Source organism: Gambusia affinis, linkage group LG02 (assembly GCF_019740435.1).
Source record: "Gambusia affinis linkage group LG02, SWU_Gaff_1.0, whole genome shotgun sequence".
In the NCBI taxonomy this organism is placed as follows: Eukaryota; Metazoa; Chordata; class Actinopteri; order Cyprinodontiformes; family Poeciliidae; genus Gambusia; species Gambusia affinis.
Window position 1 is genome coordinate 15,467,130 of NC_057869.1, and position 25,833 is coordinate 15,492,962.

The 25,833-nt window shown below is 38.0% G+C and overlaps 1 protein-coding gene across 1 annotated transcript in view; it reads right to left on the reverse strand.

Annotated features, from left to right (window-relative positions):
* Positions 1-17,702: 17,702 nt before the first annotated feature.
* Positions 17,703-25,833, reverse strand: part of aldh1a2 (aldehyde dehydrogenase 1 family, member A2) — a 31,200-nt gene continuing 23,069 nt past the window's right edge. Inside the window, exons 8-13 of the mRNA XM_044138667.1 lie at positions 24,368-24,470; positions 22,012-22,196; positions 21,740-21,904; positions 20,794-20,951; positions 19,839-19,913; positions 17,703-18,859 (exon numbers count right to left, since the gene is read on the reverse strand). Coding sequence (XP_043994602.1) covers positions 18,787-18,859; positions 19,839-19,913; positions 20,794-20,951; positions 21,740-21,904; positions 22,012-22,196; positions 24,368-24,470 — 759 coding nt within the window. The 3' untranslated portion in view covers positions 17,703-18,786. The remainder of the gene's footprint in view (positions 18,860-19,838; positions 19,914-20,793; positions 20,952-21,739; positions 21,905-22,011; positions 22,197-24,367; positions 24,471-25,833) is intronic.

Below are 25,833 nucleotides of genomic sequence, written 5' to 3' on the forward strand. Positions count from 1 at the left end.
AATTCTTACTAAATACAACTTAGTTTTCTTTGAGTAAAGAGCCCGGTTGGTTTTCTTGCTTTTTTCTCCCTTAATAGACAGAATTATCATTTAAAAACTGTTTTTGTTTACTTGAGTTATGCTTGCAAAAAAAGCATAAACTGAAGCAAATACTTTTTAAAGTCACAGTGAATTATGAGCATTAAAGATTTTAAAAATATTATACAAGAAAGACCAACAAACCAAAGAGTAAGTCGATATAATGAATCTGCATAATTAATGGTGGCTAACAGATTGAATGTTTCAAACAGCACCGAGGGAGAGGTTTCAGATAATGCTCTGAGCAGGAACCAGAGAGGTGTGACAAACTACAGCCTGTTACACATTACGGTGTTTGTGGTTTTGTGTGTCAAAGTGGAATAAAGCATGTTAACTTGCTCCATAGAGAGGGGAGGAGATGTAAAGAAACTTTCAAACAAACCTGCTGTCAGAGGACAGATAAAGACACAATCAGCAGTTTGTGTGCGCGTTCCCAAGCAGCAGCGGGCCGTCAGGTGGTCCTCGGTCCTCTCCAGTCACCAGCCCACCAACCTCCACGGCGCTATTGTGCAGAAGAGACGCTGCATGACTGATGCAACAAAGGAGGAGACATTGATCTTCTGAGACAAGCTCTACTCTCTGCATACTGTGCTAAAGGAAATGAGCTGATCCTCCTCAGTGGTCTGCAGCTAAGCCTTGCTTTTGAACATCGTAGCTCTTAATCTACAGCATCAGGACGACCAACGACTCAGGATTTTGTGTTCCAGCCCTTGTTGGGTCTGGGAAGCAAAAAAAAGAAAAAGAAAAGAAACTCCCAGAAATTTTAAACTAAAAGCAATTCAGGAAACGGGAATAGAAATCTCAGAGGCTAGATTATATGTTTTGGTAAAAATAATTTACTTGCCACACACGTATAATGTTTCCCAGAGGAAACTCCCACAGAGCATGCAGCACTGGCAGGTGCTGCATTTCTAGTGTACTCTTGAGCAGGGCACTTCAAATCACTTATCGCGGCTTAATTCAATTGCTCCAATAAAACCATCCAGCTGCATAAACACATTACAGGACGTGTGAAATCGAAAACACAGAGCATCTTTAACGCTCTCTGGACAGCGCTGTCCACTACGGGGGACAATAAATCATTTTACACAGTAATTTAATGATTTAAGAGCTCAGTATTTGTCACACTGTCATGTGGCACCAAGCCGGGATGAGGTGTCAGGCTCCCAGGAGTCCATTAAAGTCCACTTTCCCAAATGGCAGAACGTGAGACCCCATTTGGGGCGGCTGGTAGAAGCCGTGACAGCATGAATCTGTGGAGAAGCTTTTGGGTTTTACACCTGTGTGCGACGCAGGGGAGGTTCGGCAGCGAGTGGGAGAATCAGCCGGCTGTGCTCTCTTGTGGTGACTCTGGGGATAGCCTGGAAAATGGCAGAAAGGATTCAACCAGCTATTTATAGATCCTTTTACTGCAGTTCAACATTAGCTGCTGACGGTCTTATAGAAATAGACTCAAATGAAAGACATGAAAATATTTTGGAGTGCAATAAAAACTCCTCAAAATTTCCTAAATCGTTTTGTTCCTCAATGCTCTGTAAAAGTGTAAATATGGTTCTTATTCCCTGTTTGTTCATGTGTGAACTAGTCAGCTAAATATCCACTACTGTTAAACTAAATGTGTATTTCTAAGACATGAAATGGAAAATAAAATATTTTTATTCTGATTCACCAGGAAATTCAGTAAAAAATATTATGTACAACTCCTCTGAATAGCCCAGCAAAGCTTATCCGAATACAAACTAATAATTAGATAGACTGACATTTTCTTATGTTTTGGAGAAAACTGTGCTCTTTTTTCCCCTTGTAGAGATTTCTGAAATGACAAACTGACTGTATTTGGAGCATTAAAATCAGAAATAGAAGCAAAGTCTTTAAATATGTGCTAATCAATCTGTGTTGAGTGCAGCATTATTCTGCAGGATGTTAGCCAGTTGAAATATATGTGATTTTCAGCTGCAGATGATCCAATTCAGCCCAAAGTTGAAAAAAGATCCCACTGAAACAGCCCTTTACTATTGCAGCTAATGACAAGACGTGAAGCAGCTCCAGGGATAATTTTCCCAGGGATTACGTCTTATATATTGAATAAAAATATGCTAATTAGTTTTCACGACTTTACAGCCACAGAAATGTGGTGAATTATGTTTTCAGATGTAATCAAAACCAGAGCTCCTCTCGTTTTCACTCTCCTGCAGAGATTTTAAAAATATCCATTCCAGCTGCAGATTTCCACACAGTTTACAGTGGCGGTGGTTTTAAAACCAAACCAAAACAATCAGAGAAGTATTAATCCGATTGCACACTTTCTTTACCAAAAATAGAAGAAAAACAAAAACAATATCAGCAGAAGGAGATCCTCTCTTGTCAGAAAGGCCGTTTTTAATCTAAATCTCCGATTTGCTTTATTTTTCTGGGTGTTGAAGTTATGTAACATTTTACTGAATCAGGACCTGAACTTTCTGTTTTTCGTATTGAATCATTGTGCTTTCCTTTCCCTACTTTTTAATTGTTTTTCCAAACAGACGTTTCTTAATGTTAGGTCTGTTTGGTGTATTTTTAGAGGCAATGGGGCAATGGAAACTTAAAAAATGTGACAGCGTGAGACCTGAGGGTGTCCAAACGTTTTGTCACATATTCAAAATTATCGAGTCAAAAGTGCTTGCAGGCCAAGAAAAATAAAATACTAAATCTGGCAAATATAGCAGTTTGATTTTCTTTTGAAGAAATCTGATGTTATTCATCGTAGAAGCAAAACTTAAAAATCATTTTGCACATTCGCTATATTAACAGAAAGAAATCTAGTTTTCAATTTCTTTTGGGCTTGACTGAACACTTTTATTCTCAGTTATGAGAACAAGATTTAGGTCACTTTTTATTCTAATCGCTTGCTGTTTTCAGAGGAGTTTAAAGGGGCAGCATTATGTAAAATTGACTCTTTTGAGCTTTACATCATGTGATGTTATTTCCTCATCAGGAACATATCTGGAGAGTTACTTTGATTCTTTCATACATATTTAGCCAATCTTTTAGTCTCCCACGGCAACCATTCAGTTGTACAAAACGCCTGGATGGACCTAGCTCCGCCTTCGAGGCGCAGCTCCTCCTCTGAGCTGCAGTTTCCAAGCTCCAGAGTTTCAGCCTCACATAGCAGCCCTCCCTAAATCAGATCCTCCAGACTAGCCAGCAGCAATTAGCAAACACCTGGTGGAGCTGCACATCTGCTGAGCTGCTTCTCAGTGGAACGCTGGTAAAGTTGTTGTTAAAGGTTTAATAGAAGAGCGACTCTGCCATGATTTCCTGAAGGCAGAGTTTCAGAAAGGACAGGAGTTGTATAAGAGGAGTTTATTAAAGAGACAAAGGCCCAATTTTAAGATGTTAAATAAGGAAGTAAAATTTATTTTAGGTCATATTTGATATCATTTTCAAAGTTACTATAATTTCTCGATTTTGCTACAAAGTGGCACAATGTGGCTGGAAAACACATAACACTGCCGCCTTAATGATCAGCTTTGAGTGTGGAAACTTCAACTCTTGAAAACCTCCCAACTTGTCTGGATTTTCAGGTTTTTCATGCGGTGGTCATATCTGTAAGATTGGGCAGAGGCTATTTTTTTTTGGTAGATGTGGGTTCCCTCTTGTATTAGTGCTAGCAGGTACAAATGCTCTCTGCAGGGCCGTCTCTCATGGGGGGTCAGCAGCCTCTCGGTGCGGGGCCTGCACATCGTCCTCTCCATCACTCGGGGCGGGCCGACATGTACAGTGTCCACGACTCCCAGGACGTCTTCAGCATTTGCTTCATCGGGACTGATTACTGGAGACATTCCTCTCCCAAGCAGCCATAAATTCACCTGATGTGAAGCAGACCTGCATCCTCCACTTCCACTGAGGCGTGGAGAATTAGGGGAGAAGCTTCACCGTCAAATTCAGCAACACACTTTGCTGAAACGGCTGAATAAAACTCTGGAATCAGCAATCAGTGATAACCACCCTGAAATTACATCAGAAAGGCAACAAAAAACCCTCCAAACGTCCAACGTTACTCAGAACGTGTTTGGATGGTTTTCTTTTTACACAAAACGTAAAGTTGCTGTAGTTTTAATTAAAGAGAATTTATTTCATCTCAAGGGGGAAAAAAAATCTTTATTTATGACCCCATCACTGACACAAGAATAGGTTCAAGCTTCTCTCCATCTGTTTGTAATTCCAGTGTAATGCTATCATCACCTGTTTCCACGGTCCCAGGCACATCTGGCTTACATTACAACAGAAAAAAAATTACATAAGGTTCATTTTTTTCTCTCTCTCTTTCTCTTCTTTCCTTAACTTTAGTATTTGGCTCGAATTTCAGAAATACACAAATTATGCCCCGAGTCATGAGACGTGAAAAACAAAACAGCAATTGGCTTTTAAATTTTAGAAATCTCTGGCGCTTCAGTGGTTTTAAACGAAAGAGTTTGTAAGGTTTGCTGGAGAATAAAACCAGTTTAAGCCAATAACAGAAAGTCCAGCTCTCAAATCTGGCAAAGAAATCTTTCAGTTTTGATTGACAGAGACTCCATTGAGATCAAAATTAAGTTTTATGCATTCGAACGCCTTTTGAAGGCAAGGCACCACTGCTAATAGTGACTCAGCCAATGTATTCAGGTTCTGTGATGGCAGAGTGATCAGCATTATGGAAAGGTAAAAGTGCTCCAATATAAATCTAACGGTACCGTTTAAAAACTTCAGTGGTTTTAGTCACTTGATTTGTAATTCTCCATTAAAAGAAAACTTTTATTTTGTAAATGAAAAAGCTTTTATGAGTACAATAATAATTTCCATTGCGTTTCTTTAATTTTACTTACTTGTTCTCACATTAACTTAACTAGTACAACACTAGTTGTGTGGATTTTATTTATCCTTACAGGTTTCTTCTCTTTTCTTGTTTTTCTCAAATTATTCGGATTATTAAACCTTTTTAAAAATCCAACAAAGAAAACAAGATGATAATGTTGTGCACATCTTTTGGAAAGCTGAGTTTCATTTCCGTCCCAGGACTGTCGGGCTAACCAAAATTACTCCAGGTGTTTATCAGCAATTCATCCAGAACAATCTCTGTCACTTTTCAAGACTCATTAAGGTCAGAGTTCATGATGCAACAATAAGAAAGAGAGACAGGGTAAAAATGGCACCAATGGGAGAATTGCAAGGCCAAAAAATAGTAAAATAAGAAAATAGTGAGGCTTCTTTCTAAATTGTGCTTCCTGTTGCAGCCAGTTTAAAACTCGCACAAGATTTTCGAGCAACAGAATGTCATACTGACGTTATTATAGTTAACTAAAACTAACTGACTAACCAAACTTAACTGAAATAAATAAAAACTGCAGTTAATGCAAAAAAACCTACAAGTGACTTGAAGTATATTGTGGGTTTATGAAACTAACTAAAAACTAAACAATATTTAACTAATAAAAAATAGCAAACACTCTAAAAACGAATTAAAGTTTACTGAATTCGACAAACAAATAGTGACAACAAAATAAAAAAACGGGATGTGCTGTGGTGGCACAGGGGTTAAGCACAACCCACAAAAGGAGGCCTTAGTCCTCGACGCGGCGGTCGCAGGTTCAATTCCCTCTGGCGACCTTTGCTGCATGTCTTCCCCCTTCTCTCATTACCCACTTTCCTGTCAATTAACTATCAAATAAAGGCCACTAGAGCCAATAAAACCTATAAAATAAAATAAAACCAAAAAGCTATTATAACCCTGGTTCACACACACTTCCTTCTGGTTAATTAAGCTTTCAAAGTGGCTAAAGCAGGCTTTTCCTGCCCACTCCTTCTGCTAACAGGACTGTGCTTTTCCCTCACTGGGCCATGCTGCTTTGGGTCGTTTTTCCCCTGAAAAAACTGAATCATTCGTTGAAAGCCGTATTTTGTTTTCACTCTGCGTATCTGAATGCAAAATTGCATTTTAGTTCACAATCTAAAATGAAAGTGTGACATAAAAGCAAAATCATGCGAGTTTCATGACCTGAAACATTTGCGGAGTATTGTCAAGTCCTGAGCTGCAACGTTATACACACTTTTGATGGATGTTGTGCAGGTTTCATGTCGGTGGTTTAGAAGGAAATAACATTTGTGGTTACAGCTCAAAGCATAGTATACTATTAGAAAACTCTTGCCCCAGGAATTATATTTCCCCGCCTCATAACAGTCTGGAATTTGTGTATCCGCTCCGTCTCTCCCATGGACACCAGCTGTGCAGCTGGTGCGCGCTGGAAACTGCAGTTAGCCTGTAGCCATGTGGGATTTTTAACTCGGCTCTCCCATGTGCGTTTAAAGAGGCAGTAATGTCATGCAATCGGGGCCTGTGTTATCATTGTGCAGATCCTGGAGAGTGATGTCAGAGGAAAAGGGAAACTAGCAAACTCCCAAACCAAGGGAGCAAAGGTTTGAAGCTGGCTGGCAGAGACCCAGATCAGATAAAGACTTTCCTTATTCTTTCTTTCCATTTTGCTGACCTCAGACGAATACGCACTCCTTCCAAACGGCTCGACTGGCCAGGATGTTGCTTCCCTTGGCATATGTGGTTATGAACAGTGACGTCTTTAATAAATGAAAGGCGTTTGCATTGATAAAACTCGCTTTTGTAAATGGGATCAATGTAAAAAAAAGAAAAATAGGCTCAGTGGGAAAAACGAGTACATCCGGTACATCAATGAGAGCTTTTAATCCTCAGTAATGAATAATCAACACTGCCTAATCAATTAAAGAGAGATCATTAAGAGTCCTTCACTAGATGCTGTTTTATGGCTCCAGTGGAGCGAGGGATCAAAGCTGAGTCTTCAATGCACCTGAAAGAATTTGCCACAGTGAAATTAGTTAAATGTCACTGCAGAAAACTCTGGTAATTTATCACAGAAAGCCTCTCACATTAAGACAGTGATTCCTCCACAGAAGAGCTTTCATAACACATTACATAGTACATTACACATATTACTAGATTACAATTTTTGAGTAGCTGCTCTATCCGCCCCTGTGTGATAGTAAGATAAATATCAGTGATATTTACAGTAGCACTAACTAATTCAATCATTTGTGCCTGGTGAAAAGTTTAGCATTTGACAACAGAAACAAACTCTTTGGTAAATTTATGAAAGAAAAATTTACTTCTTCACTCCCTCAGCGAGCCACAAATACTAAAACCCATTTGTTTGCTGAACTTTGTAACTACGGGAAATAAAAACGGGCCTGAATGTGTGTCCTTGGAGGTAATTTATGACAGTTAAAAGCTTTTCCTCTTTAGTAGAGGAGAAGCAACTGTGTTGCATTGGCTGCGTGTTTTTGCTCTTACAACCAGGACTGGACTGTTGACAGAACCAGGTGTAGGCTGGCTGTGTTTCTACAACACAAGGTTCTTTTTTATTACAGGCAACTCTGCTTTCGAAACGCAATATCAGCTGGAGAAAGCAGTAACACTTCCTTTCACCGGTGACTTATGTTGCTTTGTTTTAGTGTGGATTTAGAACATGTTTTGGGAATCCATTCCCAAAATTAATGTTATGATAAAGTGCAGGAAATGCAGATCTTTTCTGTGGCTCTGCAGAGCATCATAACATGATTTAGTGTAAAGCTGTGATTATTCTCAGCTTGTGCTTGGTTTGATTTCAGTTGGACCCAAGAGCAGGCGGAATCAGAGGCAGAGGGATGGAGTGAAGAGTTTCAACGATGAAAATGAAGCCCTACAAAACAAGAAAAGGACAATGACCCGAACACAGCTTTGAACAATAGTCCAAACCAGGCAGCTTAAATACTAAGGCAGAGGTGGAAAATGACAACCAGGTGAGCTGGTTGAGGGATGTGGGGCAGAAGAAGAGCAGGAAAACTGAGGGAGGGAGACTAATTAACACACAGGGAAATTAACTCAAAAGGATCTACAAACTAAAAGCGGAGAACCCAGAAATAAGAGAAATGCATAGAAGAAAGAAGAGAAGAAACTGAACAGAAACTATTTAACCAATATAGCAGCACTGTAATGGTTATAATAAGCAGAAAGGACTGAGCTGAACCTAACTGGCAGTGACTCAGCAGGTCAGGAGTCCGTCCTGTAACCAGAGAGATGCCAGTTCAAACACCTGGTCTGCTGGTGTTGGTCAGAGGTGCCGGTGTTCTGTCAGATAGCCATACATTGTCAGATCGTCATACGCGTATGACAAACTGACAAACTATATCTGTCAGATCAGCATACGTTTGCATACGTTTCAGCATACGTTGTCAGATACGTTGTCAGATAGTCATACGCTTAGCTCAGACATGTATACGTTGTCATTACCATATGATTTTATTTAATCAGCAACATAGAATCATGACGTAGATAAGGATTTTTTTCAAAAGTGAAACACTGGTTTTGCCCCAGTTTCAGTGTGGGTAAAAATTGCGTTTTCATACACGACATGCTATCCAAGTTAGCAGACATGTTATCCAACCCAAAAATATTAAGGAAGTGGGGGACGTGAATTTAAACAGGGCGTGTTTTAGGACGTGTTTTGTAGTTTACTGCAGCTGCAGCAGCATTAAATTTAATTTATTTAGTTACTTTTATTGTGTCTCTTCTCGCGTATGACAAGCTGACGACTCCTCTCAGTATGGCGGACCTCCTGCAGAATGCGCATGCGTGCGCATGCGCTCTTACCATATGTATGCTATTCTGACATGTATGGCTATCTGACAGAACACCGGTTGTATTGCAGCCTCGTTTCTGTCAGGGCAGCTGTGGCTATTATGTAGCTTACCAGCATCAGTGTGTGAATGGGTGAATGACTGAGTGTGCACAGCGCTTTGGAGCCCACTGGACTAGACAGAGCACCGGGCAAGCACAGGCCAGTTCCCATCTACAAAAGGAAACCCAAACACAAACACTTGTGGATCATGGCAGCTTGTTCTTGTGCTGCTCCGTCTCCTCAGGCAAAAGGGAAGCAAGAAACGTTTTTCAAAGGATAATTTTCCCCACTGGACAACTAAAAACCAGACATAAATAAAATCACTCTTGACAAACTATCTTTCATTAAAGACAGCATCACTTAAATTTCCAAATAGTTTCTGTCTGTCCTTTACAAAAGCCTCTCTCACAGCATTGTGGTACAAGCAGACAAAATCCAGAATGTTGCAACATTCAAGTAGAGTGGAGAGAGTTCAGTGTTTGTTTACTTTACTATATTTAAATAGCTGAAAATGAAAGATTTATTTCTGTTCAGCTCACAGTTTTGACATGGCTATAAATATATCTTTCTGTGAATTTTTCCCCCCCAACAACAAAGTTCACAGGACAAGTGTTTATTAAATGTTTTTGTTTTTAATGAAGAACTATTTGTTTAGAACGGGTATAAAAAATTAAAAGAGACATGTTGTTCTAGTTTGCTTAGATGCATGTGTAGAAAAAAATATTTGAAACATATAACTGACTGAACTGACAGAAAGATGGAAAATATGTGAATATTTTTCACATTTGACAAATTTTTTAAAATAATGGAAAAATCTGAAGGCTCTTTCATTTTGACAGATTGCAGTTCCAACACCTGACCACTTTTTAACTTTATGCACAGAGTACATAAAAAATTACCATCTGAATATCATTTCTGACCTGCACACTGAACTCAGTGCATCTTGATATCCATGAGCTGACAGCGCGTTGAAGAGTTATGGAGGTTTTGAAGCCCGTTTGGTGCAGCTGAACCACTGCTGCAGGATTCCCTCCTGAGGCCCTGTGAGATCAGGAAATCCTCTACTTCAGAGAGTCTTGCCATCTTCTGATGACTTCAATCGTAGAAATGTTCCCTGATTTCAAAACTTTGACTGAAGTGGTGCTTGTAATTCCGGGCAGCGTGGCAGCAGAGCACGGATTCAACCTCCAGAACGGCATCACAACCTCAATGTTACGTTAACGCCACACGCTTTACGCGTGTCAAAAACGCGTCCAACGCTTCAAGTTCGACCCCTATGGACTTTGAATGCAGACGCTTGACATTTTGCTCTACACTTAGCATTTTGCGCGTCTGGTTTACGTTCAAAGTCATAGTGGAGGCGCGTAGAGGGTGCGTCAGACGCTCTAGCCGTCGTTTTCCGTTGGACTCTCTTGACGTGTCAAGTGCTCAAAACGCTCCAAACGCTTCAAATCTCAACGCGCCAGACGCTTGAAACGCGCCGCAACGGCCCTCGACGCACGTCAACGTAGACTTTGAATGTAAACCAGACACGCCTGACGCCAAAACGTTTGGTATGAACGAACCATCAGATATTTGGTTATGGGTAAGCGGGTGTCCAATTCATGTAAAAGTGGACCAGGAAGAAGGTGTATGGTTACGCCCTCAGATGAATCATTCATAATGTCATTGTAGTCTTTTAGATTGATTGGTTATATGTAGATTTGAGACACAATGAGCAGCTTTTGTAACTGTGAAAAAAAATTTTGCATGTATTCATCTGCTTGATATGTGATGGAACAATGTGAATTTTCAGTTCCGTTTAAACCAAATGAAAATTTAATGAAGCTAAATATGTCATTGTTATAATTTCAAAAATGATTCCACAATGAATATCTTGGTAAAAATATATTATGACTAGTTTTTAGTTGGGTTTTTTTACCACTTCCTTCAAAATGACAGACAATGAAAAGTCTAGCAGAAGAAAACATTGAGATAATTTATCACAATCATAATGTGTTAATTTATGTTTGAAAGTTAGACTGGCTTGAGGTTTTACTACATCAACAACTTTTCCAAATCGTCTAAGAAGGTTTAATGTATAAAATATATTTACCTTACTACCTAAAAACATTTTTCAAAATCAATCAAACCTCCACAGCTAAAAAGAAACTTCCATCAAGTCAGTCAGGCAGGTGTCCTTTCTGGGCACATTTAAATATCATCAAGCCTGACTACAGACACATCAAGCTGATATTTTATGGTGACATTCATGGCTGCAGTGTCCCTGTCTCATCTAAGTCCTGACAGCACAAATGAATAAATTCAATAGTTCCAGATTACATTTGGCACACCATGGATCCCCCATAGATCACCGAGCAATTCTTTTCTTTAAGAAGTTATTTCTCACAGGTTGAATCAGAGAAATCTGTGCAGCAAATTGTAACCTCTGAAGCTAATGAGCAGGCTGAGGGATTAGCATACGAATGGCTCCCATAGCTCATCCTTCTGAGCATAGGGTAATGGCAGGTGAATGATACTTATCAAGCTTCATAAGTGCTCCTTCCAATAAATACATAGTCCAGGTCATTTGTACTGGGATTCAAGAGTTGATGGATATAGGATTACCACTTAACCTTGGAGTAATTCCAAGACGTTGCTTAAATCATCTAATACATTATCTATCCCATAACTGCGTGACCGGTCTTTAAGGATATCACTTCATAAGGCAAAATATGTTTTATGAGAAAGATTTAACTAAAGGTGTTAGTGACTTATGAATCATATAGATGCAGGCATGACACAGCACCAACAAGCTTGTGTTTCTAAGAGATTGTTCCTGAATCTGGCTTTGATAGATTCCCTGCATGATTGCTTTTATTTTTATACTTTCCTCATACTATGCTTTGTTGACATGAAGGCATTCCACAATGAATATCTTGCATCACTGCAGTGAGCATAATATTTACTCCCGAGAAGTCTCTGAAACAGGTCTGATCTTCATCAGGTTTAAACCTGACTTCTATCAAAGATCATGTGATCCTCGCTGAAGCCTGGCTCTCGTTTTGAATCAAACACTTGACCCTGACCCTGTCTGCCACCATTAAATCTGAAGATATTCACTCCTCACGTTTCTCAGGAGGGAGAAAGTTAGTGGTTTTTATGTAAATGTTTGCAGCACATTCTTACTTTAACTTCCCACTAAAATTAGATTCCCTGTTTCTATATTAAAAATGTTTTATGCTGTCTGACATTTCTCTCAAACTGCAGGTGAAGCTCAAGCAAACAGCTCCTCATATGCAGTTTTAAAAAAATCTAAAAGTTTTGCTTTAAAGGAAAGACCACTCCTGATTACAGGATAAACTATTCATGATCATTTCAGCCACCCATCCTTTTTCTATACTTTATTATAGCATACTTTGCTATGCTATGCGACACTATTCTATGCTATACTATGTTATTCTGTGACATGTTACTTTATGTTATGCAAAGCTATTCAATTTTATGCTATACTGTGGTATGCTATGCTATACCATACTGTGCCTATACTGCACAATGCTATGCTATTCTATTCTATACTATGCTATGCTGTAATATATAATACAACATTATATTGTATGACCATATGATACTATACTATACTACACTATACTATACTATACATATACTATACCATACTATACCATACTATACTATACTATACATATACCATACTATACTATACCATACTATACTATACCATACTGTACCATACTATACCATACTATACTATACCATACCATACTATACCATACTATACTATACATATACTATACTATACTATACATATACCATAATATACTATACCATAATATACTATACTATACATATACCATACTATACTATACCATACTATACTATACATATACCATACTATACTATACTATACATATACCATACTATACTATACTATACCATACTATACTATACTATACATATACCATACTATACTATACTATGCTATACTACACTATACTATACCATACCATACTATACTATACTATACCATACCATACCATACTATACTACACTATACCATACCATACTATACTATACTGCACAATGCTATGCTATTCTATACTATGCTATGCTGTAATATATAATACATTATATTGTACTATATGATACTATACTATACTATGCTATGCTATACTATATTATGCTGTAGTGTGCTGCACTACACCATGTCATTCCACGATATACTATACTATTCTGTACAATACTACACCACACCATACTCTTCTACACTGCATTAAACCATACTATTTTGTGTTGTACTATACTACAGCACACTGTACTACAATGTGTTATAATATGCTACACCGTATTATGCTATGGTGTGCTGCACTATACCATGTTATACTATACTGCGCTACATTGCACCACGCTATACTGTGCCATACTATGCTATACTGTGCCATATTGTGCTATTCTACACTACGTTATGCCACACTGTGCTACATTACGGTACTGCAATATACTAGGGTGTACTATACTGTTCTGTGCAACACCATGCTATGCTATGCTGTACTATACTATACCATACCACAGTATAGCATACTGCGCTACACCATGCTATACTATACTATAATATACTCTGCTATGCTACACTATGCATACACTACTACACTATGCATAGTAGTGCATAGGGTAGTACTACTACATGATATAGTATGCCATAGTATGGCCATATGATACTATACTATACTATACTATACTATACTATACTATACTATACTATACTATACTATACTTTACTATACTATACTATACTATACTATACTATACTATAGCATACCATACTATGCTATACTATACCATACTATACTATACTATACCATACTATACTATACTATACTATACCACACTATACTATACTATACCATACTATACTATACCATACTATACTATACTATACCATACTATACTATACTATATTACACTATACTATACTATACCATACCATACTATACTATATCATACTATACTATACATATACTATACTATACCATACTATATTATACTATACTATACCATACCATACCATACTATACTATACCATCCCATACTATACTATACTATACTATACTATACTATACTATACTATACTATACTATACTATACTATACTATACTATACTATACTATACTATACTATACTATACTATACTATACTATACTATACTATACTATACTATACTATACTATACTATACTATACTATACTATACTATACTATACTATACTATACTATACTATACTATACTATACTATACTATTAAAACGTGCTTTTTATGCCTTTGCACAGAAAGCTCATAAACACTTCCAAGACAAAGATTAAGGTAGCAGCTATTTTTGGCAATGTTTAGCAGACATGCCATCTTCATTTTTACGGAGACATTAACTCAAAGTAGCATCACTGCGAGGAACAGCGTCTGACTCTCACTACTCTGGAATGGGAAGCATGTACAGAGATGGTTGCACAACAACGTCTCGGTGAGAAGACTCAGATCCCTCACACACTGAGCAGCGCTACTCTGCTGCTGAGCTGTTGAATTTCCACTGTCTGTGATTATGAGGATTCTTTCTTCATAAGAATCATAGAGTGAAAAACAAAGAGCTCCTTTTTAACAAATACTGGACAGACCCTGGCAGACGTTCCTGGGTGTTTGGTGAGTCATGTGAGAAAATATTCTGAGAGAGCTGATGAAAGGGAAACCAGCACGGCCTTTCTGGAATATTAACTAAATCCATAAAGTTTTGGAAGGATAAGTGTGCATCTGGACAAAGGGTGAATGTCCCTGACAGTGTGTGGTCTTTTTAACAAGCTCATGTCCCTGACTCTGGGGTTAGGCCTGCTCACACTAAAAAGTAGAGCTTTTCAAAGGGTTCTTCTTACTAAAAGTAAATGAAATCTGAAATTTTTATCTGAATAAAAGCTCCAACATTTAACATTATTTAGTCTCCCACACAATACTTTAAAAAATTACTTTTGCCATTGATTGTTCATTGATGGAGCAATCAAGAGATGTTGAAAAATAAAATAAAAAGCAGAATTTGCATTGAGACACTTTAAATTAGTTCAGGTAAGGTAGGATAATTTTATTTATGTAGCACATTTTCAGCATCAAGGCAATTCAAAGTGCTTTACATGAATTAGAGGAAATACAATCAAAACAAGAGGAAGGAAAAGAAAAACAAAAAGTACTCCACAATTTATAAACTAACAGAAAAGAAATGTATAAAACTACATATTGTTTAATAAGAATAAGTAGTCTGTAATTTATAAACTAGTAGGGGTTTCTCTGGATTCTTGATCTGATAAAACTAAATGTTGGTTCTCCATGTTTGGTTTTATATTTTCTAAGTTTTTTCTATTCAATGTTTATAAATCCATCAGTTTTATATTGAATCAGAATTCAAGATTGAATAATTTTTTAGAACCAATACTTGATTAACACCTCAAACAAGATTTTAGTAAAAATAAATGAGCTGATCACTAATAAAAAAATTAATTAAACAGCTTAATATAAACCCTCAATTGATAAAAACTGACACAAACGATCGTCATATCTAAACTTTCATTCGCTTTCAACCTGTGAGTGAGCTACTGCTGGTATTCCCTGTTGTGTTAATAAAGTGATCCAATAAATACGTCACTTTTTCATTTTCACTTTCCAAGGCTGCAGATACCAGCTGAGAGAGGAACTGTGGGAAGAAGCAAACAAATAATTCAACAAGTTATTCGACAAAGGAAAGTTTTTGTGCACCATCACGTCTGCTGCAGCATAAAATCAACTCATTTTTTAGTGGGTTAAAGTGAGGTTGTGTAGTTTTGGCCAAAGGTAAATCCCATGTAAATAAACACTGAAGTGGAAGAGCTCAAAAAATGTCTAAATGAAAAATTAGGTCATTTTTTAAAGAAGAGGATAAGGCCCACTGAAAAATAAAACATTTTGACTTTAAAGTACCTTATTATTTTGTTTATTTATTTATCTGTCATGTTTTTTAATTAAAATTTAAAATAACAAATAATATTACCAACTTTGTGATTTTTTCCCTCCCATCTTGTCTGCACATATTAAAGCAGCAACAACTTTTATTTTATGTTACACTGTGTAATCACTTTCACTTCCTCAGTTTATCTTAAGAAAGCATGAAATGAGGTCAACTCAGCTGGACATTAAACATTTGGCAACTTGTCTCCTTTAAGGTTACACGTAGCGCCCTTTCCTGTCGGTCAACGACGACGACTATGGATGTGTAAAATCTGCTGTAGGTTTGGCAAAAGTTCAACTTTTCTGCATGACCTTTATTTCCTTCCTCTTTTTGACTTTTAATCAGAAATCTTTGCAACGGCGTCAGAAATACAGCCACACTGAAACTGAATGTTCTCCTATTTTGACACCATAAATTATATAACGTAAAACTACTGTTATATGTTATTCATCTGTGTGTTATTGATAATACATTGGATATTATCACTGAAGAAATTCTTACGTCTTTTATCTCATTGTTAACAAACAGATGATTTGGAAAACTTGCAAATGGTACAATTTATTACTGTATTTCTTTTTAACTTGGCCTGAATTTTTAGAATTTGCTCTCTGATTTTTGAGAAATCAAGATTGATGCTAATAAAAACTATGGTTTAAAAAAAGATTTCAAGCAACACACGTAGTTTCTAACTCTGAATTTGAAAATTTAGACATTTCTTTTGTAGTTTAGAATATTAAAAAAATAGCATATTTAGCATACAAGTGAGCTGCATACAACTCAATGGTGATTATTATTTGCATGATGTAGCATATATCGTATGTTAAACTGTGGAAAACTGTTGTGCCATTTATTTCATTGGTGTAGCGTTTTGCACTAAAATATACCAACAAACCAAACTCCCACAGAAAGGTCAGAGGTGAGGCTATAGAGGGGTGGAGCAGCATGAGTCGCGGCTGCTGCACACTGAAAGCTGTGGTTGCTTTGCATACTTCTTCCAAGAATGGAAATCTTGAACATTCATTTCAAAGCAGTGAATTTAACAAATCAGTCTCAGTCTGTTATTGTTTGAAATTATGTTATGCATTTTAGTTTTATATGTCGGACGTTTTAATGCAAGACAGATAAAACGCAATAAGAACTGTAAAATAGGGCTTCAATTACCATTTTGATTTATTGTTACAATGCCCTCCAGTACTAACTAACAGAGTCGATATTTGCACAATATTTCGCTCGTGTTAAATATTAAATATCCAATTTCCTTAATGAGCTGAAAGTCTTGTAAATATATAGTCAGCCCTAAAAATACTCACATATTTCTACTCTACTATCAGATGAAGGGAGAAAAAGATTAGATGAGTTTGAAAAACTACTGTAGGAGACACAGGCATAAACTTACCAGCAGTTTTCATTTATTGAGAAGGATTTAAATAATTTCCAAAAAAGGTAATTAAAAAAATTATTTCTCTTGTTTAGCTTCTTCGCATTTGTTGGGAGATGTTTGTTATTTCCAACCACAAACCTCTTGGATCCACTAAAAATAAACCCTGAAGTTAATCTGACAATTATTATGTAAATGTCTGCAGTTAAGAGAACAAAAAGAGTCTGATGGTGTATAATATTCACATTAAAGTGCAAAGATATACGTCTTTAATTAACTACACTAGTAATCTGATTACTACATGCTTTGACTGATTTATTCCAGTTAGCTCATCATTTAGCAATGAAGGAAATTGATATTTCACATCCGGCCAGGTCAGATTGGAAATTATGTATTCCCATAATATACAAGTTATTATACTTTTATTATATTTAAAATGTTTTTGATAAACCGGAACATTTAAGTGTGAAAAAAACAGAACACAGAAGAAATTTGTTGGAGTTTAAGTAATTTACAGCACTTTAGTTTGTTAAAGGTTCATCAGGCAGATTAGTTTAATGATAAAGAAATCGTTGATAACATTAAAGACAGCATGACCTCCTGAGACACAAAGCTCTAAAAAAACACTTAAACTTTTTACAGCAAAAGAAAAATTATTTACTGCAAAAGAACATCACTACAGTCATTTTATAATTTTATAGCATACGATTGTATAAACATAAACATACATGGACATCAATGATAGTTACAAAAGTTTAAAATACACCTACTCTGCTTTTTTTTTTTTTCCTTTCTTTTTTTAAAACAAGTGAGTGTAAAATGCTTTTTAAGAGTTTAACAACTTTACGTCAGTCAAAGGTTTACATACAGTGTTAGGTCATATGAGCTAATATATAAACAAAGACAATTAGGAGTCAATTTAAATTCTGAATCAACATTTCATCCGTTCATGTGTGAGGCTGACGGAAACACCAGTGGTCTCGAACGAGCCGACGCGCTCCGGTAAATCCTAACCAAGACGAGGAAGAATGAGGTTTTGACAATCATGCCGCACAGCAGAAAGAAAACTCCCAACACGCGACAAGTAGCTAGTAAAGGGCTTATTGCAAGTGCAGAGACCGAGTCTCTGAGGATCCAGCATGTGGAGAGGGGCAGGGGGGAAACATGGGGCAGCGTGGGGCAACGTGGGGCAACGTGGGGCAACGTGGGGCAGCGTGGGGCAACATGGGGAAACATGGGGCAGCGTGGGGCAACGTGGGGCAACATGGGGCAACGTGGGGCAGCGTGGGGCAACATGGGGAAACATGGGGCAACGTGGGGCAGCGTGGGCGACTGTGTTGGACGGCGCAGTCAGAGCAGCCTCCCTAATCATCTCTGCGAGTGCTTTAGTGTCGTTAGTGGAGCCGGAGGTAAACAGTGCGAGGTTGGGGGGGTCAGTGGTTGCCAGTGGAGACCTGGAGATAGATGGGGGGGCCGCCAGGTCGGGTTAATGTGGGTGGAGAGAAAGTAGAGGCTGAGTTTAACCATGGAGAGAGCTAGTGTGGACGGCCGGTGTGGTCTGCTGCCGTGGACAGTGTGAGGATGACGATGGAGAGGAAGAAGCGTGTCCACCTTTAAGAGTTTTTGGAGGCCATCTTTATTGTGATGGTCTTCTGCTCTGTGTACTCCGTCAGGCCACTTTCTCCCCTGAAACAGGAAGCAGCTCTGATCACGTAAACAGATAACACACACTGAAACCAGAAGTTCACACAAATAACCTTTTAATATCCCACTCTGGCATTAAGTGGAGCAATTATTTTACCGTTTTTGGTTAGTTAGGATAATCAAAATTATTTCTGGTTGCTAAATTCCAGGACTCTCTCTCTCTCTATATATATATAACAATATTTTTCTGTCTTCAAATTCAGAAGTTTGCATACATGTCCTGTTTGTTCGCACTGCTTTCACAGCACAGACAGTCTTACCAAGTGTTTTTGTTTAGTTTCTAGTACAAATATCATCATACTATGGAAATAAGACAAAACTAACTCATCAGCAAGACATAGGAGCTTGTTTTAATTTCCAGGGTTTTAAGTCAGTTTGTAACAAATTTTGTGCTATTGTTGGGAGCTTTTTCCATTTGGGAGACCTGTTCACGCCCAGACTTTGGTTTCCTGTCTCATACTTTGAAATTCAGCTTCCTCATATTGAAACCTGTTTTGTAAAGTAAATAAGAAATTCAATATCAAGAGATTATTTACTTAAACCAAACTCATATAACTTAGTTTTGTCTTATTCCAAGTGAACTAAGATATTTGCACTTAAAACTAGAACAAAAAAACTTGGCAAGAGTTTGTGTTTTTGCAGTAATGTCTGTTTTGAAAACATATTTTAAGAAAAAGATTTTTAAAAGCTGTAAAGATCTACTTTGGTAATTTTGAGAGAGGAAACGTTAAATCAGATTTATTATTTGACTGTGAGAAATAACAGGTTGTGCGTCTATTATAAACTGGACGTGAACATCTGGTTTCAACTGGGATGCATAAAGAAAGAAACGTTGCAAAATCCTTTTAAAAAAAGATTTATTTGAGGTTATTAAATGTTGTTTTGAAACATGAAGTTATTATCAGTGACACTGAGGTTAAGTTGTGTATATGTAGAGGGCAGAAAACCCAACCGTACTCACAATTCACGTCCGTTGCCAGACATTTTGTATCCTCCGAACGGACACTGTGTGCTCAGAGCATTGAAGCAGTTTATCCTGGGAAATACACAAAGCATTGATCAGTCTGATGCATTTGACTCCTGTGGTTTGCTTCAAAGTTGAGGACAATGTAAGCTGCATTAAGGAGGACAGATCTAGAATATACCACAGTCATCACTGAAGGTTGTTTTTACAACCTGCTGAACTCCATCAAATAATCCTGACTCGCTGCGTGAGTGAGTTTAATTACAGCTGGCGGGGGGAAAAAAACTGCTAAAAAGAAATGGCATGGAGACAACTGTGGTCAGTTTAAATGAAGAAAAGCTGAGTTTGTGGGAAAATAAAGGTAAACATGCATAGAACTAAAGCTCAGGAGGTGTTTTCTTTAAAAAGATGCTCTTGTGAGTTTTGTTTTGGGAAGATTTTGACAAATTATGCTTCGTTTGTGTGATGGTGGATGGCGGTGGGTGTGTAATTGTGACACGAGAAAACTGAAGGACAAAGCTGTAATATAAACGTTTGTTTAGCTACCAGACCGCTGTGGTGCAGGCAGCGAAATGTTTCTGGCAGATGCTGCGTGTTAGCTCCACTTCTGCTCTTAGTCATAACCATCTGAAGGTAATTACAAATGAAACCAAACAACTCAGAGAACTCAACAAGTGGTTGTGTTATTCCTGCATACACAGCAGATTGCACCGAACCCTGTTCTCACAAACTTCATCTCGCATTTCTGGGAGTTATGTGTGTGTGTGTGTGTGTGTGCGTGTGTGTGTGTGTGTGTGTGTGTGTGGGGGGAAAAAAAACACAAGAGAAGCTGGTTGCAGAGTGTGTAATAATAGTTGAGATAGTGTGGTGTCAGCTTACAGGCTCTGGACGCCTGAAATGTTTAATATTTCCCACATGAGAAATGAAGCTTGTTACAGGAAACTGAACTCACCACACCGTGCCGGCCTGCAAGGCTGTGGTTACGGTCATGGCTTTGTTGATGTCGCTGGTGAAAACGGCAGCAACCAGACCGTAGTCCGAGTTGTTGGCTCTTTCGATCACTTCCTCAATCGTTTTGAACTTCAGGATCTGCTGCACTGGCCCAAAAATCTGCAGAAATAAGAATTCAGAAATCAGAATTTAGCGAACAAAAGTATATTATTTCATTATGTTACTGCTTTGGATGGACTGTGTCTCACTCACAGATCATTTTTCTTTATTTTCATGTTCCTAACTTTTGTTTCTGCATTTTATTGTCTATTCTGTTAGATTTCATAGATACTAACTTTCAGGATGAGGAATTAGCAGATTATTGGCGTTGTAGTATGAAGAGGTTTTAAAAATTATGATTTAAAAACAGTGGAAATAGCTTGTCTTATCATTCCTGAGATTTAAGCATTATTTCAAGCTTCACAAAGAAGCCTGGTTCTGGTTCTGGTCTGCTCTGCCTCAAAAGAACCAGAACCAAACATGGAGACGCAGCATTCAGCTTCTATGCACCACAGATCTGGAACAAACATCCATAAAACTGCTATTAACACTGAGTTCCTTTAAATCTAGACTAAAAACCCACCTGGTGCCTTTGAAACTTGATTGATTAATTGATTAATTTAATCATATGTTAGAAAAATTGTGTGGATGATTCTGTGTGGACTGTATTCTTCAAATGTACTTTTATGAAATGAAAGCAACTTAAAGCCGCGGTGCAGCATTCATTACTATTAGCTATGAATATGAAATAACAATAGGTTTTCATGAATGAACAATCTTTTTTGGACAAGTAATGAAAAAAACAAATTGCATAATTTGATTTTTTGTACTTCTTTTTAGGTAGAAATAATGTTTCTTCCACACAGTTTGACTGAAAAACGTTGAACTGATATGTAGGTTTCCTGTACCTCTTCTCTGGCAATGCGCATGTCGTCCGTCACGTTTGAGAACACGGTGGGCTCGATGAAGAAGCCTTTCAGGCCCAGAGCTTTGCCTCCACACTCCAGCTTGGCTCCTTCACTGACGCCGCTCTGGATGAACTCCAGCACACGGTTCTGCTGCTCCCGACTGATCTGTGGAGGTAAAGGACATGCTTGGATTAGGACACGAAGAACAGAATACTTTAGATTACTTATTTTTAAAAAAGCGGAGGTGGAAATTGAAAGCGAGGTCGTCTCACCTGTGGGCCCTGCTCAGTCGTGGGGTCAAAGGGGCTGCCGACTGTCCTCCTCTTGGCTCGGTCCACGCTCCTTCGGACAAACTCGTCATGAATGGAGTCCTCCACAAATATGCGGGAACCCGCCGTGCAGCACTGGCCCGCGTTGAAGAACACGCCCTGGTGGGCTTGTTCAACCGCAACATCCACTGTGAAGAAAAAGAGCTTTCAGCTAATCAGTCCAGAGATTAAAGTGCCTTTGATTACCTTCAGTATGAAACGTTTTTCTATGATTCAAGGCTCAGTGTTGGCATGAAATGATGTGAGAAAGACATCTTTGGTGAAGCCAATCTGACACCAGCAGGATGGATCCTGCTCTTCACCAGAAAGGGTTAATGGACCCCGGTGATTTATGAAGCACCCGACTGAGTCAGGGTCCATTCTCCTGATTTACAGGCCCCAACCAGCCCCTCTTACGCCTGTTGAAAGCATCTGAAAACACTCTGCGCCCCCAGTTTGGTCGGACACCTTAAGGTTATACGAAACTCATCCAACCAGAACTTTTCAAAGCACAAAAAGGCTTTAAAGCTCTGAGGCATCATCTTTTCAGTGAATCAAATTCAGACAGAGGCAGATCTGCTTCTTAGATGAATAGAAAACAAATCGGTTTTTGTTCCCTGTCGTGGAGTGTTATGGAAGATGAAGTTTCATTTATACATGTTCCTTTTCATTTCAAGTGAGAATAATCACATCTCATGAGGAAATGTTGCACACGTTTGGCTAAGAGTGTTGGAAACTATTTCATTATTAACTTTAAAACAGTCCGTGTAACTCATTAATTCCCAAATTGTGCATTGTTGTTTTGAGGACAGAAGAAGTGTAAACTCTCACTTTCTTAGGAAGGTGCAATACAACAGCTCAGAAATATAAACCCAGAGACTAATATGATCAATATGTTTCAATGTGAACTTCATGAATCATTCAGAATGTTTAGTCCCCAAGTAAGAATTTCTTGTCTAAAAGCAATCAGCTGTTACTCATGTTTCCAAACTTTGTGCCTTTATTTGTTTAAAAATCTAAATAGTTTGAATGAGAATTATCTACATATAACGTATATCTCACGTATCGTCAGGGTTTAGAAATATTTTTAACTATACAACAAAACCTCCCAAAGGCACTGACCCATTCTTCCACAACAGAATATACATTATACATTTTTACCTACTTGGTAAAAATGTACAAAATATTTTAGAATGAATACATTTTAGTACAAAGAGGAATAAATTATTGTTTTCAGCTACCATTAGTACTGCTATCTTTAAAGCTTTGCACTATTGTAACAGGGTTTTATTTTAACAATATTATACATGTGAAGTTTGTCAAAATTTATTAATTTGACTTTATTTTGTTTAGTCAACAAGTTGTTTTAAGTTCTGCTATGCTGCTCTTGGCAGTTGGTGGTTACCATAGTAACCGGTAACTGACAGCTCCTCCCCCTTTTCTCTGTTGCCGTCGGTAACTGTGGTATGTATCAGAATGAGCTCTGTGTTTTCTTTACAATTATTATATTTTAAAATATATGTTGGACAAATTTGACAGATGAAATCTGAGTAAATTTGTTACGTTTTGTTTGTTTCTAAATGTTATCATTGTTAATGTTGCCCATTTTAGCTACAAATGTTAACTTCTGCTAACTTCTCATTGGGACATATTGCTTTGTGGTTTATATCTGAGTTATTTACTATATTTAATTTAATGTATAGAGGCAGAAGCTGCTGAACTGATGTTAACCACCAACTTGATTTTCTCTTTTCTTAGAATAAATACAGTGAACCTGAATATGTCTGTTGTGAAGTCGACCTACTGCACCTGAGATGAACATAGAAGGGTTACACTATTAATGCCCTTTATAAGATTACACAAACTTCAGCAACAACGTTTTACATTTAAAGCATTCAGTGATTTTCCTATCACAGTTCTGATTGTTTTAAACTTTACATTTCTGCTTTATCTTACTTGAATGGCATGTTTTTTCTATTTTTTCCATCTGGAGGAGTGGCTTAGAGAGAAAAATTGCCCCCTGGGTCACATTATATTTAAGGAAAAAGTGGATTTTTCAAAACACAATAAGATTGAACCACACTTACACGTGTAAACAGATCTATTTAATCCATAGGATGGAGTCAAACTGAGGCCAATAGGTCAAGAGGGGTGCATCTATGTGACAAACATGACCACTCTTAATACCACTGGGTGGCGCTGTGAGAATAGCGCAATATGCATGTGTTCACCAATTCGTATGTGTATCCAAAGTTTTAGAAGTTTTCAGACTTATTGCACAAACTCCTAGTGGAATTTCTCTGATTACTTTGTAACTCACAATCTGCATCTGCGAAAATTATGTTGGGATTCTTCCCTCCCAGCTCCAGCGTTATTCTCTTCAGGTTACTCTTCCCCGCCGCCTCTTGGATCAGCTTGCCAACCTGGCGGAGAGAACAGATCCAGGGTTTACTAAGAGAGATAGGCCTGCAGCCAGATCGGTAAATCAGCCTGAGCCATTAAATATCTCAAAAGAAGCTGCTTAGCTCCAAACAAGGAATGCAGCAGTCGGCCAGCTGCATGAAACATGAGTTCTGCAAACACACAGAATGAATATCTATTACGGGTTTTTTTGGAGAGAGCGGCAGGAAAACAAAATGATGTTTCAGCCTGGAACACCATCTGATATGTAGCGAGGGGCAGGAAGAGGCAACCACAAGGTGTGTGGGTGGTGTCCTGTGATCCAGCCAACTGTGGGACGTTTTGTTTGCAGTGAAACGGGTCCGGTGTTCTGATATGAAAAAAACCCAGTGGGGATTTGCCTGTGACTTTTCTCTTATCTTCCTATTATCCCTATTTCCTCTCTGGCCCTTATCGTCGCAGATGATATCACAAAACCAAAACTGGAGAACAATAAATAAAGCATTCAAGATCCACATTCCTTGTGAATACTTGAGGGAAAACCCTCTTTGGTCAGGAAAATCTACCGTGTAATTAATTTTAAAAAAAGCATGTTTAAGTTTTACAGGCACAAATCACCTTGTTTTACAGTCTCACTGATTTCTGATCCAGGCCATGTGTTTTCACACAGCTGTTGATTTATTGTTGAAGATATAAGTTAGAAGTTTGTAATTTATTCATCCAAGGCTTAGCATAGAGCAACTAAAGCCGAGTTTAAAGGGTTCACATAATGGAAATGTTGAATTAAAAACTCCAAAAAAACGAAACGGAGGCAGATTTTAATCCCTTTTGGATTTTCAGCAAAAAATATCCACATCTTTGCAAAGAGCAGTGTTTCCACTATTTGGAAAGTTTGTAAATCACCGTTTTAGATGAGTGGACTGATGATTTCCCGTTGTGATGGACTGAGAGCGGACAGATAAGAAGCCTGTGAAATCCCCCCACAGCTCCCTCACAATCCTACACCCTGAGCAAGTATTCGTCTTTCCTGTTACTCACACAGCCTGTTTTATTTTCCAAGGGAACTGACAAGATCAAGTGGAAAATTACCCTCTAAGTGTCCAACCTAAAATACCCCGCCTCCAGCATGGAAAAGGCTCATCTTCTCTCAGTATCTTGCTGCCTGAACTGATAAAGATAAGAGCGGAGTCGACGCCTGCCTCTTGAGCTGAATAAAAACAACGCAACACTCCGCTTGGCTCTAGAGTTTATGATCTAATTTGTCCGTCTTTGATCAGAAACTCGAAGCGGCTGACTCAGTGGATGTTTGCGTGCGCTTTTTCCAAGAGTAAAAGAAAACATGCTGGGAATTCAGAGTAACACGGAGGAGTGAGTCAGTGAGATTTT